A 16,550-nucleotide genomic window follows, 5' to 3' on the forward strand; every position below is an offset into this window, starting at 1 on the left:
TCAGAACCTGAGGTGGGCTTTGTGTTTGGCCATGTGCCGGTCCAGAGTCTCCCAGAAGCGCAGGAAGACGAGGCGGTCCAGGTGGCGCCGGTGGCGGCTCACCTCCAGCACGGCCACGTCCCACCTCTGCACGTTGGCGTCCGTCTTGACCTCGTCGTACTTCAGGTGAAAGGCCGGGATCTTGGCGAAAATGTCCACGGGCGACCCGTCGGGCAGCAGCCGCGGCCAGCCCTTGAACTGCCAGAAGGGACCCTGCACGAACACGGCCGCCACGCGGTCCCAGTCCTGCGCGGACAGCTTGAGCGGCTGGTCGGTGACGCGGTACGGCACGGTGACATGGTGGCGGTGGAGCGTGGTTGTCGCTCCGTCGCCGGGCTGCGTTGGGGGCTCTTTTCGGCGCTGGAGCAGCACCTCCTTTTCCCGCGGGACGCCCTGCTTCCTCTTCTCCTCCGACGAGACGAACGTGAGCTCCTGCAGGAGGTCCCTGGCGTTGGCCATGGTGATGAGGGAGGTGGCGCCGGCGGGCACGATGACGATGGGCGTCCGGGACGTTCTTTTGTGCTGGTTCTTCGGTGGGTGCGGTCTGGCCTGTGAAGCGGGACGGAGGACCGGCTGAGGAGAAGCTGGGGAATAAGTCACAGTCGTGTCGTGGTAGGACGACCCCGTGGTGTCGACGTTTAAGCCCTCCGTTTCCGCTTTTCCCGCCAACTTCTCCCGGTCGTATCTGGCGTAGTCGGCAGGGTCGGGCTGTTTCTTCCTGGTGAAGGGGTCGGCTCGGGCGGTGTTCTGTCCTGGTGGTCTCTGTTCCTCCTTCTCTTTCACAGACTGAACGATGGCTAATATGCTTTTGGAGAAGTCCTTTTTACTGGTGCTCTGGAGGACGGTGGTCCTGGAGCTCCAGACCCTCTCTATGCTCACGATGCCCCCGGTGGCGTCCACGTACTCCGCATCCACAGAGCTACTCTTCTCCTTCACGGTGACAACTTTATCAAAAGTGTTCTGCACAAGTGTACCGCCATCCGCAAGTGTTCGGCCATCGAATCGGACCGCCGAACACTCTTTCTCCACTGACGCTACCTCAGGCAGGGACACAAATCGGTCAAAGCCTTCTTTGTGATCCTCAAGATGGACAGCGAGACGCTCCTGGTCCAGTCGTGTGCGTTCCTCGTCCTCGAACCTCGTTTTCTTAGCCCCAGACGATGTCTCCTCATCGGCCTCTTGTTTGCGCTTGATCGTCGGCCTTTGCAGACCTATCTCTGGGAGGGCACTTCCGTCGATGCTCGTCGAAGTCGAACTTTCGCCGTTGAGGTACGACATCATGGCCTTCCGATCAGGTTTTCTGACGACGGGAATGCTTTCGGCCGCGGCCCGTTTCACGTACGACTGGTGGGCGAGACGCACGTTGCCGAGGAAGAACAGAACGGAGTCCAGAGTGTAGTAGTCCTTGGGCCGCCCCTTCCTTCCGGTTCCCGAAACGATGAAGTTGGTCTTGGCGTTCTTGGGCCAGGAGAACTCCCCGAATATGACTGTGTCTCCTTCAGTGACGATCTCCTTCTTCTGGATGTTGCACTGGCGGAGAACACTCAAGACGTCCTCCATCCTCACTCGTGGTGATGAAGACTTAAATAGTCTTATACTGTATTCATTCAGAACCTGTAAATGAATGAACCGACCGGAACAGCTGTTGTCACAGTAGACGAATGATGACTGAACAGTGCTGGTATCAGTTATCAGAGTACTATAATAGGAGACCAGTCTATGACGTCAGACATTTATGACGTCAGTACTATGATGTCAGTCATCTCCATATTTGGGCGTAAAGAGGAAGACAAGAATCAAGAATCATCATGACATCACCACAACCAAAGACGTATTTCCGGGTAGATTAACACCGGCAGCGTGGCATTGGAACAGTATTATTTATTAACCTTATTTCTGGAAGAACAGGACACTTATGATATTGTTATTGACTATGAAAAATATAGAATTTTGTTCTAAATATCCATATGTTGACAAAATAGGGATAACTAATGTTCTGGTGACTTTATTTTATATTGTGAAAACGTCCATAGCCCCACCCCTTTGCCAGAGTACCTGTTGTGCCCTTCTGCCTGTCTGTGTCTTTTTTAATGGCCACATATGGAGATCACTGTATTCGTCTGTCTGTCTGTCTGTCTGTCTGTCTGTCTGTCTGTCTGTCTGTCTGTCTGTCTGTCTGTCTGTCTGCCTGCCTGTTGCTTTTATGCCCATATATGGGGTTCCCTGATGTCATCAGTATATGCCCATATATGGGTATATTGGATGAATCGGTGGTTCTGGACAACTGGATGTCCTTATATGCCTATATATGGGCATATTGGTTGGATCGGCGCTTCTGGACAAACACCTATCCGAACGACTCGACGCCAAACATTGCTCCCCCGTGTCCTCGCCGATGCACGAGTTGAGTTTGAAGTCGGCCGGTCCCATCTATGCGCATGACCATATATGGGCATCCGAACAACTCGACGCCATGCACTCAACTACCTCGGGTCGTCTGCGATGCACGTGCCAAGTTTTAATTAATGGTCGGTCGGTTTGTACACTCTCAGAGTTACAGACCTGTAAGGGTCCATTTGGTTGCATGTGTACACTCTCAGAGTTACAGACCTGTAAGGGTCCATTTGTACACTCTCAGAGTTACAGACCTGTAAGGGTCCATTTGGTTCCATTTGTACACTCTCAGAGTTACAGACCTGTAAGGGTCCATTTGGTTCCATGTGTACACTCTCAGAGTTACAGACCTGTAAGGGTCCATTTGGTTCCATTTGTACACTCTCAGAGTTACAGACCTGTAAGGGTCCATTTGGTTCCATGTGTACACTCTCAGAGTTACAGACCTGTAAGGGTCCATTTGGTTCCATTTGTACACTCTCAGAGTTACAGACCTGTAAGGGTCCATTTGGTTCCATTTGTACACTCTCAGAGTTACAGACCTGTAAGGGTCTATTTGGTTCCATTTGTACACTCTCAGAGTTACAGACCCGTAAGGGTCCATTTGGTTCCATTTGTTACACTCTGAGTTACAGACCCGTAAGGGTCCATTTGGTTCCAGTTGTACACTCTCAGAGTTACAGACCCGTAAGGGTCCATTTGGTTCCAGTTGTACACTCTCAGAGTTACAGACCCGTAAGGGTCCATTTGGTTCCATTTGAACACTCTCAGAGTTACAGTCCCGTAAGGGTCCATTTGGTTCCATTTGAACACTCTCAGAGTTACAGACCTGTAAGGGTCCATTTGGTTCCATTTGTACACTCTCAGAGTTACAGACCTGTAAGGGTCCATTTGGTTCCATGTGTACACTCTCAGAGTTACAGACCTGTAAGGGTCCATTTGGTTCCATGTGTACACTCTCAGAGTTACAGACCTGTAAGGGTCCATTTGGTTCCATTTGTACACTCTCAGAGTTACAGACCTGTAAGGGTCCATTTGGTTCCATTTGTACACTCTCAGAGTTACAGACCTGTAAGGGTCTATTTGGTTCCATTTGTACACTCTCAGAGTTACAGACCCGTAAGGGTCCATTTGGTTCCATTTGTTACACTCTGAGTTACAGACCCGTAAGGGTCCATTTGGTTCCAGTTGTACACTCTCAGAGTTACAGACCCGTAAGGGTCCATTTGGTTCCAGTTGTACACTCTCAGAGTTACAGACCCGTAAGGGTCCATTTGGTTCCATTTGAACACTCTCAGAGTTACAGTCCCGTAAGGGTCCATTTGGTTCCATTTGAACACTCTCAGAGTTACAGACCTGTAAGGGTCCATTTGGTTCCATTTGAACACTCATTTTATCTAATGGGTCATGATTGATTGAAAAAAGTAGACTTTTACACTTGTAATATTCACATTGTACACACGAGGGCGACAAAGACAGTGACAATGTTAGACTAGGCCAGGGGTCTTCAACGTTTTTCAGTCTAAGGACCCCATAGCTGACAGAGAAATGAAGCTCTACACCAAACCTCTTTGCCGAAAATAGCAGATCTACAAGCCCACAATGAATGTTCCCTGTAGGGGTCCCGGACCCCCTGTTGAAGACCCCTAAACTGAACTGATTGATTAGAATGAAAACCAAAGAAATCTGTATCAATGCTATAAATAAACATGATATAAAGTGGTATAAAATGTCCCCAATGGACAGAATAATTCTTATTATGTTAATAATTTAAAAAATGAAAAGCCCTTCCCTTAAAAAAAACACAATTGTATTTGAGGACTTGTCTCTGTTTTGTATGTTTTGTAAATGTATGTTTTTATAAAACATACATTAAACACTTTAGCCTTATTTTATACCTTGGCTATTTGAAAATAGCAGATCTACAAGCTCACAATGTGTCGCGATATGATGCATTGTGAGCTGGAAGATCTGCTATTTTCAAACAGTTTAGTACTTTTACTTTTAGTAATTTAAGTACATTTTGATGCCAATACTGTTGTTCTTTAACTCAAGTAGATTTTGAATTCCGGACATTTACTTATAACAGAGTATTTCTTAGTAAAAAAATAAATAAAAGCCCTTCCCTTAAAAAAAACACAATTGGATTTGAGGACTTGTCTCTGTTTTGCTTTAGTTTAAAAAAAAGGAAATAGCAGATCTACAAGCTAACCATTTGTGACGGTGTTGGGGTTAAGGTGTGTGCCTGTGTGTCATGTTGTGTTGGGGAGCACATATGTATGGGGCACACAATTGTCCGGTGCTTTGCTATTGGTGTTGGGGTAATTGTCACACCTGTGTTGGTTGTGTGTCCCATACCCTGAGTGCTCACTGGAGGAAGTGGGAGAGAATGTCAATGTGGTTCCTGTAGGCTATAAGCTCGTGGGAAAGTGGTGATATTATACTGAATAAACATTTTCTGCCGTGACTTTCCAATGGTTATGAAACTAGATGACAATTAGCTGACCCCAAGTCACAGCAATACATGATTGGGTGAGTATAGACTACACACGCAGCGCTACAACTTTTAATGATGAGTCTGATCCCCAGGAGGGCATGGGTGTGTTCTAGCCGCAAGCAACTCAGATGCTATAATGCTATCCAGTGGTGTAAAGTGACGAAGTACTATTACTCAAGTACTGTACTTAAGTACAATTTGTAGGTACTTTTACTTGACTGGAGTATTTCCAATTGTCTGTACTTTTACCACTACTCCACTACATCTCGGAGGCAAATATTATACTTTTACTCCACTACAGTTATTTGAAGACTTTAGTCACTAGTTACTATGCAGATATAAATTATTACATTATAAAACATACATTAACCACTTTAGCCTTATTTTATACATAGGCTATTTGAAAATAGCCGATCTACAAGCTCACAATGTGTCGCGAAGCGACGCGTTGTGAGCTTATAGATCTGCTATTTTCAACCATTTTAGTACTTTTACTTTTGGTCCTTTAAGTACACTTTGATGCCAATACTGTTGTTCTTTAACTCAAGTAGATTTTGAATTCCGGACTTTTACTTGTAACATAGTATTTGTACATTGCAGTATTGATACTTTTACTTCAGTACAAGATTTGAGTACTTTTACCAACACTGATGCTATCTGGAATCTAGAGTTGTAATACCAACCCTTAACAGCCCAAACATCCAAACAGAAAAGTCTGGTCTGATTGTATTAAACAACGTTAAACTCACCAACATTGCAGCTGTACAGAAACCTTGGTTATCCTCTATGTATCTGCAAAGTTTTTATTTCATAAATATCCACCGTAAACAATTTTTATTGTCTGTCACTAAATTCCACATCCAGGTGATTATTTTCCTAAGTGTTGGAGTTTGGAGGCACAGTTTAGGTTAGGGTTAGGGTTAGTACCTGTAAAAAGCACAGTTTAGGTACCACCTGTTGTATGCAAATGCTGTAACACTGCTGTAGTTCCCCTTATAGTATGTGTGCATTTGTTTATTTATTTTTTGTGTGACTATTGTAATACCAGACCCCTGAACAGTGTTGGTGCCATGTGTGGTGAGGATCCTGTGGCCCCTGGTGTGTGTGTGTGTGTGTGTGTGTGTGTGTGTGTGTGTGTGTGTATGTGTGTGTGTGTGTGTGTGTGTGTGTGTGTGTGTGTGTGTGTGTGTGTGTGTGTGTGTGTGTGTGTGTGTGTGTGTGTGTGTGTGTGTGTGTGTGTGTGTGTGTGTGTGTGTGTGTGTGTGTGTGTGTGTGTGTGTGTGTGTGAGACCCTTGATATGTCAAGGAGGGCTTTGATACCAAGTGTGAGCTGAGCCGTTTACAATGAACTGTGTCTCCCTGAGGTGATGAAGAGCATGATGATGATGATGAAGAAGACAGATGTATGTACACAGGACTGGGCAGTCAACAGAAAAAGTATATCCTTTTTTCTTTCTTTCATTTATTTGTGTTGATGGGTTCTCAAATGGTTTTCAAAGTGGGGTCCTTGAGGGGGTTCCAGGGGGTCCCCAGAATTTTTTTTTACATTGGCTCATTGAAATAGCAGATCTGTGCTATTGCGACACGTTGTGAGCTTGTAGATCTGCTGTTTTCACTACCTCCTTTTTTTCTCTTTCCTTCTACACATGGAATTTCTTAGATTTATTTTCCTTATTTATAGAATTCTATTGAACTTTTTGTTTTGTTTTCATTCTTATTTTTGGGCGGTGAAACCGCCCCTATAAGTGAGGTTTGGATATTTGTACAACAAATCCTGCGCTGTGATTGGCCAAAAATGTACCCCGCCTAACCCTGCACCGTGATTGGCCAATCACAGTCTATTCAGGACTGTGATTGGCCTGTGTCACATGACACATGTGCATAGCCCTATATAAGAAACCATAACTTTAAAAAAAACATAATTTTGTTTTTTTAGTTATGGTTTCTTCCATCATAAAGAGTGTTTCAATAAATGTATTAATTTTTTGTACATGATTGGTTGACTTAGCTAGCAAGACACCGCCCACTTCACACAGGGTGTGATTTTTTTTCTTCTTTTGAATACATTTTTTGTAGTGAAAAAAGAAAAGGGGGGCATTTACCCATGACCCATACAAATGGGTCCACGACCCACACTTGGGTCCCGACCCATAGTTTGTGAAGCAGAGTATTACATCACAGACAGAGGGTCCTCAATGGAATTTTCCTCAACGCTCCCCCTCCCTCTCTGTTCCACCAGGAGGGGGGAGGGGGCATTCTGATTGGTGGGCTGCTGCCAAATGAGAGGGGGGAGGAGTGTGTGTGTGTGTGTGTGTGTGTGTGTGTGTGTGTGTGTGTGTGTGTGTGTGTGTGTGTGTGTGTGTGTGTGTGTGTGTGTGTGTGTGTGTGTGTGTGTGTGTGTGTGTGTGTGTGTGTGTGTGTGTGTGTGTGTGTGTGTGTGTGTGTGTGTGTGTGTGTGTGTATGCACGTGCATGTGGGACTAGGGGCACGGGGTGTGTGTGTGAGTGTAGGATTGTGCAGGATTCTCTCAGGCATTGACATGCCAGGCTGCCATCTTCACTGCCAGCCCTGAGAATCTGTGCCAAGGATGGAGGGATGAATAGATGGGTGATGGAGGGGTGAGAGGATGGGAGGATGGAGGGGTGGAAGAAGTATAGCCCTACTTTGATGTTTTTGCTTCAGTTAAAGGAGCAATACCACAATATAAAAAATACCCTGCTGTATGCTATACAAGTAAAAGGCCTGTATTCAACATTTCACTTGAGCAGTACAGTTAAGGTATCAAAATGTACTCACTGGTACCACAATAAATGTACTCATATTTGCCTTTATTTTCCCTAAAACCGTTTTAGAAAATATCCGATCGTGACGTGATGTCGTGAGCTTGTAGATCAGTTATTTTCGAACAGACGAGGTATAAAATATATAGGGCTCAAGTGGTTAATGTGTCTTTTGCAATAATGATAAAAATGTGTAACTTGTAACTAAAGCTGTCAAAAAAAAATGTAGTGGACTAAAAAATAAGTTTAATACTGTATATAAAAAAAGATACCTCAAAATTGTACTTAAGTACAGTACTTGAGTAAATGTACTTAGTTACTTTACACCACTGCAGAGGACGCAGGAGGGGGGCGTGGCGTTTGGAAGGACAGAGGCGGGGGGGAGTGGGGGGCGGGGGGGGCGTGGGGGTGGGGGTGGGGGGCGGCTATAGCACACACACTTATGTAACACACATCCCCCCACTCTACCACACCCATGCCCCTCCCCCATCCATACCACGCACGCAGGCACGCATGCACGCACGTTTGTATAGACATATACTTGTGAGGATAGGAGGAAGGTTTTATGAATTCCATTATTAATTAAGAAAAAGGAATTGGCCATTTTCAACCCTTAAAGCTGGAAAATAGCCGATCTATAAGCTCACAACTGTGCCATAACTCTAAGCCCAACTCCAATTAAGAAAAAGGAATTGGCCATTTTTCAACCCTTAAAAGCTGAAAATAGCCGATCTATAAGCTCACAACTGTGCCACAACTCTAAGCCCAACTCCAATTAAGAAAAAGGAATTGGCCATTTTTCAACCCTTAAAAGCTGAAAATAGCCGATCTATAAGCTCACAACTGTGCCACAACTCTAAGCCCAACTCCTAAACCTAACCTCTAAATGTCTGATCTTAATCCCTACCTTTCCTAATTGTAAACCAAAGTGTAAATGTATTTGTTAAAGGTAGGGTAAGTGATTAACCCATTGAGACCTGAAGCCGATTCTACATGTCTCCTAAATCTCAACAGTTTTCTGAAAAACGTATGTTTCTATATCAGTGGTGCTCAATCTTTTTCATGTCAAGGACCCCCAAAATTATATGTATTTGGCCGTGGACCCCCATCAAAATATGTTGTTCCAGGGACCCCCAGAAGCAAAGATATATATTCAAAGATTTGCACACATTTTCACGATTTTTCAAAAATAGCAGATCTACAAGCTCGTAGCGCGGCACTCGGTGCCGCGCTATGAGCTTGTAGATCTGCTATTTTTGAATAGCCCAAAGTGTAAAATAATGCTTTTTAGCTCAAATCTAAAAATGACACAGTTCCAGGTCTTAATGGGTTAAAACAAAAAACAAAAACACAAAATGATCAAAAGGTTAAAGCTCTATATATTGTGATAGTAATCATCGCTATAGAGCAGGGGTCTTCAACGTTTTCAGACCAGGGACCCCTTGGCTGAGAGAAGAAGCAGGGACCCCCCACTACATATTGTAAAAAGTTGTGTTGCAAATTAAACATTTTCATAGATTTCTTAGACAGCTTCATAGACTTTGACAGCCTTATCATCAGTGTGTTAATGTTCCATTAATGAGTGTTTTCAGACATTTAACCACTTGAACCGTCTTTTTCCCCTCTACACCAAACCTATTTGCCAAAAATAGCCGATCTACAAGCTCACAACGCCTCGCACTGCGAGGCGTTGTGAGCTCGTAGATCTGCTATTTCTGGCTAATGTTCCACTCAGGATAGGGACGCTGGGGTTCGAGTGGTTTATGTAAAAAACATGATCCTATCACACAAAGATTTAGCGGCCCCCCTGTAGTAACTCTGGGGACCCCCTAGGGGTCCTGGACCCCCTGTTGAAGACCCCTGCTATAGAGTTTGTTCAGTAACAGTGTTAAATAGCTCTATATTGTGATAGTAATCATTGCTATAGAGTGTTTGTTCAGTAACAGTGTTAAATAGCTCTATATTGTGATAGTAATCATTACTATAGAGTGTTTGTTCAGTAACAGTGTTAAATAGCTCTATATTGTGATAGTAATCATTACTATAGAGTGTTTGTTCAGTAACAGTGTTAAATAGCTCTATATTGTGATAGTAATCATTGCTATAGAGTGTTTGTTCAGTAACAGTGTTAAATAGCTCTATATTGTGATAGTAATCATTACTATAGAGTGTTTGTTCAGTAACAGTGTTAAATAGCTCTATATTGTGATAGTAATCAATTGCTATAGTGTGTTTGTTCAGTAACAGTGTTAAATAGCTCTATATTGTGATAGTAATCATTGCTATTGAGTGTTTGTTCAGTAACAGTGTTAAATAGCTCTATATTGTGATAGTGATCATTACTATAGAGTGTTTGTTCAGTAATAGTGTTAAATAGCTCTATATTGTGATAGTAATCATTGCTATTCTCTACAGCAATGATTACTATCACAATATTGAGCTATTTAACACCAATTGCAACAAAAAATATAAATTTCCCTACCTTTAACTATAAAACAACCATTACTCTTTTGAGGACCAGCATTTGCTTTAGTCCAAAATGTCTATTTCTCAAATCATGCTTGAGGGAACGATTGTAGTATTAATTTTGTATTTATCAGTTTGTATGTATTTATATCTTCCCGGGGGGGCCACTCACTTTGGAAAACACACATTTGCATGAGTGCCTATTAATGGACAATAACGTTTTTTGTTTTTTTTCCCCAGACATTTAACATTAAATATAAATTAAACACAACATCTTATATAAACACAAACCTGGCTGTGTGGAGTGTGTGGTGAGGGCTCAAACTTTAAATCAAGTTAAAAGAGGGAAAAGGGTTTTGTTCATTTGTGGACTGTGGACAGTTCAGAAACCTGCCTACCAGTGACATCATCGGTGGTCATTTCAAGCAAGATTTCAAACTTATTTTTTCATTTATTCTTTTTTATTAATGCAAGAACAATGGCTTAGAATCCCCATCATTCTCTGAGCGGTCAGAATCAAAGGTTGACCCTCAACCATGACAAAATGCAAGGGGAGATGTGTGTGTGTGGGGGGGGGGTTATGAACCCTGTAAGGAAAGTGGTGGTTAGATGAGGCTTGGAAAGTAACACTTTAACGGTCATATTGTAGCTGGTTAATTTCTTCACCTTCCATATAACATGGAGGACAACTAGAAGATTCAACGTTCTGCTTTGGACCACAGATTAATCTTGAACCAGCGGTTAGAGTCTCTGCCCTTAGACTTGAAGGTCGGTGTTCAATTCCGAGACTATAATAGACTATAAATATTGTGCCCAATGCGTCCCTGCTTGGCACTCAGCATGTAGGGGGTTGTATTGGTGGTAAGCCCCTGTGTCATACTAGTGTCATGTCCAGGGGGTTTAGTTATACATCAAGCTGCCTCACGCTAAAGACACAGGAGATATGGGTCACATGACTAAAGACACAGGAGATATGAGTCACATGACTCGGTCACATGACTCGGCAAGGCTTACTTACACTGTAGAATCTTAACTCTGAGAGTGTGGGGGAAATGGATCCATCTTGACCACCATTTCGTTGAAACCCTGAGGACTCAAATTTGACTGCCCTGAAAAACATATTACACTTTATAGTTCCATCTATCCATCTATCCGTCTATCCGTTTATCCGTCTATCCGTCTATCTATCCATCCATCTATCTATCCATCTATCTATTCAGCGAGTGTGTGGAAGAAAAGGCGATGGCATTTCTCATTATTATTATTTATCATCCTCAGCTGTGTGACTCAAACCCATCGATTGGTTTTGTGCTGCAATAGAACCTTGATGAAAAGCTCCATTCTGTGGTTTCCGTGGTTTCAGAACATTTGCAACATTGTTAACAAGGCTGCCCTTGCATCCTGTTGCATTCAGATGGATTCTGACTTGGATTCTGTTTATATGTGATGAAGTCGTACCATTCACAATTTACCGTCATTGTGACGTCAAGCGCGGAGGTTTACTGCATTTCCGGTTCACTAGCTGTAGTTTGCTAGTTACAAGTACAGTAAACATGGTGATTGGAAGTGTACTGTTGTTACCTGTAGTGGCAGAAATTCATGCTAAGATCACCTCCAAACATAATGTTGCATTAAGGCCCTGACGCACCAAGCACACATCGTCCTAAAAGCCGCATAAACTACCAGTGTCTGCCCACAAGTAGTTTTTGCGGTGTGTGCCGAATCAGCAACAGAGGTCGTCAGTGAGGAGAGAGCCGTCTGATTGTCTGTTGAGCCTGAGCCAAGCCAATCAGAGCACGAGAATAGAAACGGAAGTGAGTAGTAAGTCAGTGGCCGGCAAATAATAAAAGAGAACACAGACACAATGTAGACATCAACTAAAAGACTACCTGGAATGATATGACTTATTCTCAATTCATATTCTGAGCATGACGACACCGTTTGTTTTTGTCTTCGCAATTGTCTTCCCATGACGCACGCTTTTCCGATGTTCTTGTTGTATTATAAACACAGACTACTGCCACCTCCTGGTATGGAGTCATTTCCTCTACGTAAAACATACTAGTCGACCATCTGCTGACCGTCAGCTGTAGTCTTTGAGCTGCGTTCCACTGTGACTTCTAGTGAAGACGCAGCACAAAGCGATCTGATCAGTCGTTTGTTCTTACGAGCCGGCTTGGTGCGTCAGGGCCTACAGAGGTAGGTGTAGGCTTGGTGCGTCAGGGCCTACAGAGGTAGGTGTTGAAACTGGAAACCCAACAACCTTTGTTGAAGAAAAATTCCACTGATATGTGGATATACCAATTTGTCAAAGGATGCAAATTAGGGCTGGGCGATATAACCTCAGATCAATATCATGACTATTTCAAACTGTTGCTTTGATTACGATTAATGAGCAATTATTTAGAAGGAAAAAAATAGCAGAGCTACAAGCTCACAATGCTTCACAATGCGTTGTGAGGTGAGCTTGTAGTTCAGCTATTTTTGTACACCACCATTGTACAACTTAATTTATCATATTATATTACATGTGTTTAATCAGGCTAATTGATTTAGTTTATTATAAAAAATCTATTCGAATTTTTCCGTGTTGATTTGTTTATATATAAGAAATAAAACAAAGTTATTGCCAAAAAAAATTGGTTGTTGGTTATTCGATTAACCTACATAAGTACGATTAAGTAGTTTTTTTGGCTCTAAATTAAAGTTTGTATATATTTTTTGTTAATTGCCCAGCCCTACTTATGAGTTATGTGTGGGATACTGGAAAACCAACCAGCTTTGGTGAAACCCAACCAGCTTTGGTGAAACCCAACCAGCTTTGGTGAAACCCAACCAGCTTTGGTGAAGAAATGCCACTGATGTGTTGATTCTCAATTTGTCAAAGGATGCAAATATTACAAGAGGATAATTACTATAGACACAATAAAAACACGAGACACGTCCTAATGCCAGATCTAAACCAGATAGATAGGCTGACATAAGATGTGTAGTTAGCTAATGCACATCTGCACTTATGAAACTGCAAAGCAAAGCCAAATGTACTATGGCTTTCCTACCTAAAGTTGTATGTTTCATAGACACTATACTGAGTAATAATGTGAGGATATGTGTTGGTGTGTTTGCTAGTCTTACTGTTGTTTGTCTTGTTTGGTTTGGTCCTGTGTAAATCAAACACATGTCACCCAACCCCACCTTTATTTTCTTGTTCTTTTTGTCTTTTTTTTCTCCCGGTATGACTTATTTTCTCTTTGAGACACAAAGCTATCTGTTCGACTACAGAGTCTAACAACCAGGCATGCATTTCTCATTGATCTTTTCTCAAGTTTCTCTTTTTTAAAACGACACCTAACAAAGCAAATCATTCAAAACAGAAAAAAGTATTAGGAAACAAAGTGGTGAAAAAAACAAAACAAATGTCAACAACAGAGTTTCTGACAACCAGGCCGTCAAATGGTCGCAAATGTCTGCGTTAACAATCTAACAATTTGCGTCTTGTGCAATATTAGTTCTCTTAACCAAACTCTCCATTAAAAACTAAATAAAAAAGCTACAACATAAAAAAAATAAAAAACTGCACAACAGTAGCTGAAAATTATTTAAAAGCTACGCTTTTCATCACAGAGTTAAGAGAGAACTACGTCACAGATATTTAGCAATTTACACACAAAGTACTGGGTTTCCATTGGTGTTTTTCCCGTATCTGACAATTTCACAAATATAGATACCGTTGCATAATACATTTAGTATGGTTAATATATCGGTAAATGTTAAAAGGTCCTTGTCTTATTCGAGTTAGCTACAATACTAAACCAGACTACAAAGGAAAAGGTATATAGATATAGGGAGGAATGGTATTATGTTGAAAATGCACACATGTACAAGTCACTATTACAACGATGTTATATATATATATATAAACGCAAGCACAAAACCTAAAGAGTTAAAAATTGTATACAATACTAACCTTTGTCGCCAAAATTACACAGCTTTTAGAATAAGGTATTTCCATGTCAGGTCTTTGTGGCTAGGTTTACTCCGAGCATCATATGCAGTACTTTTTTATCGACTACAACAAGCTTTCCCACAGCAAGCTTTCAAAATTCTGAGTGTCGATTTAAATTAGCCAGTGGTGGACAGTAGCTTAATTACATTTACATTACATTTTACACATTTGTTTTGTTTTATCTGCAAGCTCATGAATTCCACTCTGCTACATTCCAAATAGAAATGTTGTACTTTTGACTGAACTTAGAAAAATACATTATGAATTGTTTACTTGAGTATATAGTTTGTCCACCATTGAAATGAACACTCAGCATTCTGCTATAACTCCTCCCCGCCCTTGAAGCTCCTATTGTGTCATACATCATTATATAACTCCATGTCTTTTCACTTCCATACAAACGCATGTCTAATGAGTCATTAATGACTCATTACCGCCAGTCGTTATGTAAGAAACTGTCGAGTGGCTTTTAGCAGTTAGCGGTACGCTCTCCCACTGCCTCCCACTAAGTCAGTTTATGGACTTTTACAGCGGAGCATCCCCATTGGAAAACAATAAAATATTATTATTTTTGATACGTTAGAGCATACATGTAAAAATAAAATATATTATTTTCAGGAATTACTATAATTACTCAAATAAATAGTAAGACTTAATTTGTGTGTGTGTGTGTGTGTGTGTGTGTGTGTGTGTGTGTGTGTGTGTGTGTGTGTGTGTGTGTGTGTGTGTGTGTGTGTGTGTGTGTGTGTGTGTGTGTGTGTGTGTGTGTGTGTGTGTGTGTGTGTGTGTGTGTGTGTGTGCGCGTGTGCGTGTGCGTGTGTGTGTGTGCATGCTTAGAGATAGTTGCCTGTAGTGTATAACTTTGATTAATTATTTATTAATCAATTTATTAAAAAACTCTTACAGTTTTTAAAAACTGTAAAAAATAAAATAAATCTGTTGTATCAAAAGGAGAGATTCTTTACTGTATCACAGTGTCACATCACTGTCTTAGCAAAAATCACAGTTCAGAATGCCCTCTTAGTTGTTACTAAAACTGTATGTTATAAATCAGTAAATCATAGCTCTATGCCGGTACCAAAATTGTCCTATTTGGGTATGTACTGTATGTCATCCCAAATACACCTCAGTACTGAGAGTACTTTTGTCCATTAGGTATTCAGTGGAACAAAAATTATCTTAACACCGAGGTGTTTTTGAGAAATGTCGTCTTTTTAAAAATAAATCTAGAGACCTCCGCTGTAAATCGCTGTGTCATCTACGTACAATCTGAGCGAGTCATGTCAGTTGTCGAAGTAAACCTAGCCACACCGAATATCAGAGGCCCGGAGACCACCCTCTCCAAATGCAACCCCCACCCCCACAACCCCCCCCACACCCCCCCTCACAAACAGTCACACAAGTTTTGCATCCGGATGAAGAAACAAATGAACAGAACACATCCATTAGATCTCTCAACAGATTGGTACGCTTTTCATTGTTTGTTTTAAAAAGTTATTATTTGTATTTAAAATAGTTTTGCATCTCTTCTCAAAAACAATTAGCATCTGTGTTCTCTCTTCTGGAATAATAATAATAATAATAATAATAATAATAAAAATGAATCAATAATAAATAAAAAAATAACAAAATATTACAATTTTCTCTTTTTTTCACACCATTCCTCAAATCATCCGCTTGAGAATAAGCGGGAAAGTTGGGTTTATAAAAAGAAACTGTTAAAAATTATAAAGAGAAAAATGACAATTTCAGTTAAAACCCCAAATGCCTCTGAATGGCATCATATATTATCATTTAACCCCTCGACAGACAGCAGCCGTGCCCATACAGTACAGAGCCTCACAAATTAAAGAACTGAATGTTTATCCTGCCGACGGACACCATGACATCAGCAATGACATCACAATGAACACAATGACATCAGCAGTGGTCCAGCTGGTGAATAGCTCATGAGGTAATTTTAACCTTGCATTCAACGTAACCGACAAAGATCTCCAACCGCCCGGGCTTTCTCTCAAACAGACAAACCCAGTTTTTTTTTCCATCTGCAGCAGCAAATCCGGGTGTTAATTGGAATCATTGGTACAGTGTGCGCAGGCGTAAGCGTGAGGCTCTAGACTGAAGCGGTATAACAGCTGCGGTCGAAGTCAAGGACCGAAGGGCCACGTTAAAAACACCACCGCTCACCCTTATAAGGCTCGTTTCTGACCTCGTCCGACGAGCGCGTCGGCAGGTAGGAGTGACCCGAGGAGGACACTTCTGTTGGTCGACGCGCTCGACGGACACTTAAGTACGAGTACAAAAGAGCCTTTAACACGTGTGGAAAGGGGGGTTGAGGTGTGGTTACTGGAGCGTTGTGACCCTGAGG

General features: G+C 41.9%; 1 protein-coding gene across 1 annotated transcript; it reads right to left on the reverse strand.

Annotated features, from left to right (window-relative positions):
* Nucleotides 1-1,599, reverse strand: LOC308101612 (parafibromin-like; the record flags this gene model as incomplete). The annotated part of the gene is made up of 1 exon (XM_080451032.1): nt 1-1,599. The coding sequence occupies one exon, from the start codon at nt 1,597-1,599 to the stop codon at nt 1-3; it is 1,599 nt and encodes a 532-aa protein (XP_080307158.1).
* Nucleotides 1,600-16,550: the final 14,951 nt, after the last annotated feature.

Source organism: Gymnoscopelus braueri, assembly GCF_963280865.1.
Source record: "Gymnoscopelus braueri genome assembly, chromosome: 15".
NCBI classification, from domain to species: domain Eukaryota; kingdom Metazoa; phylum Chordata; class Actinopteri; order Myctophiformes; family Myctophidae; genus Gymnoscopelus; species Gymnoscopelus braueri.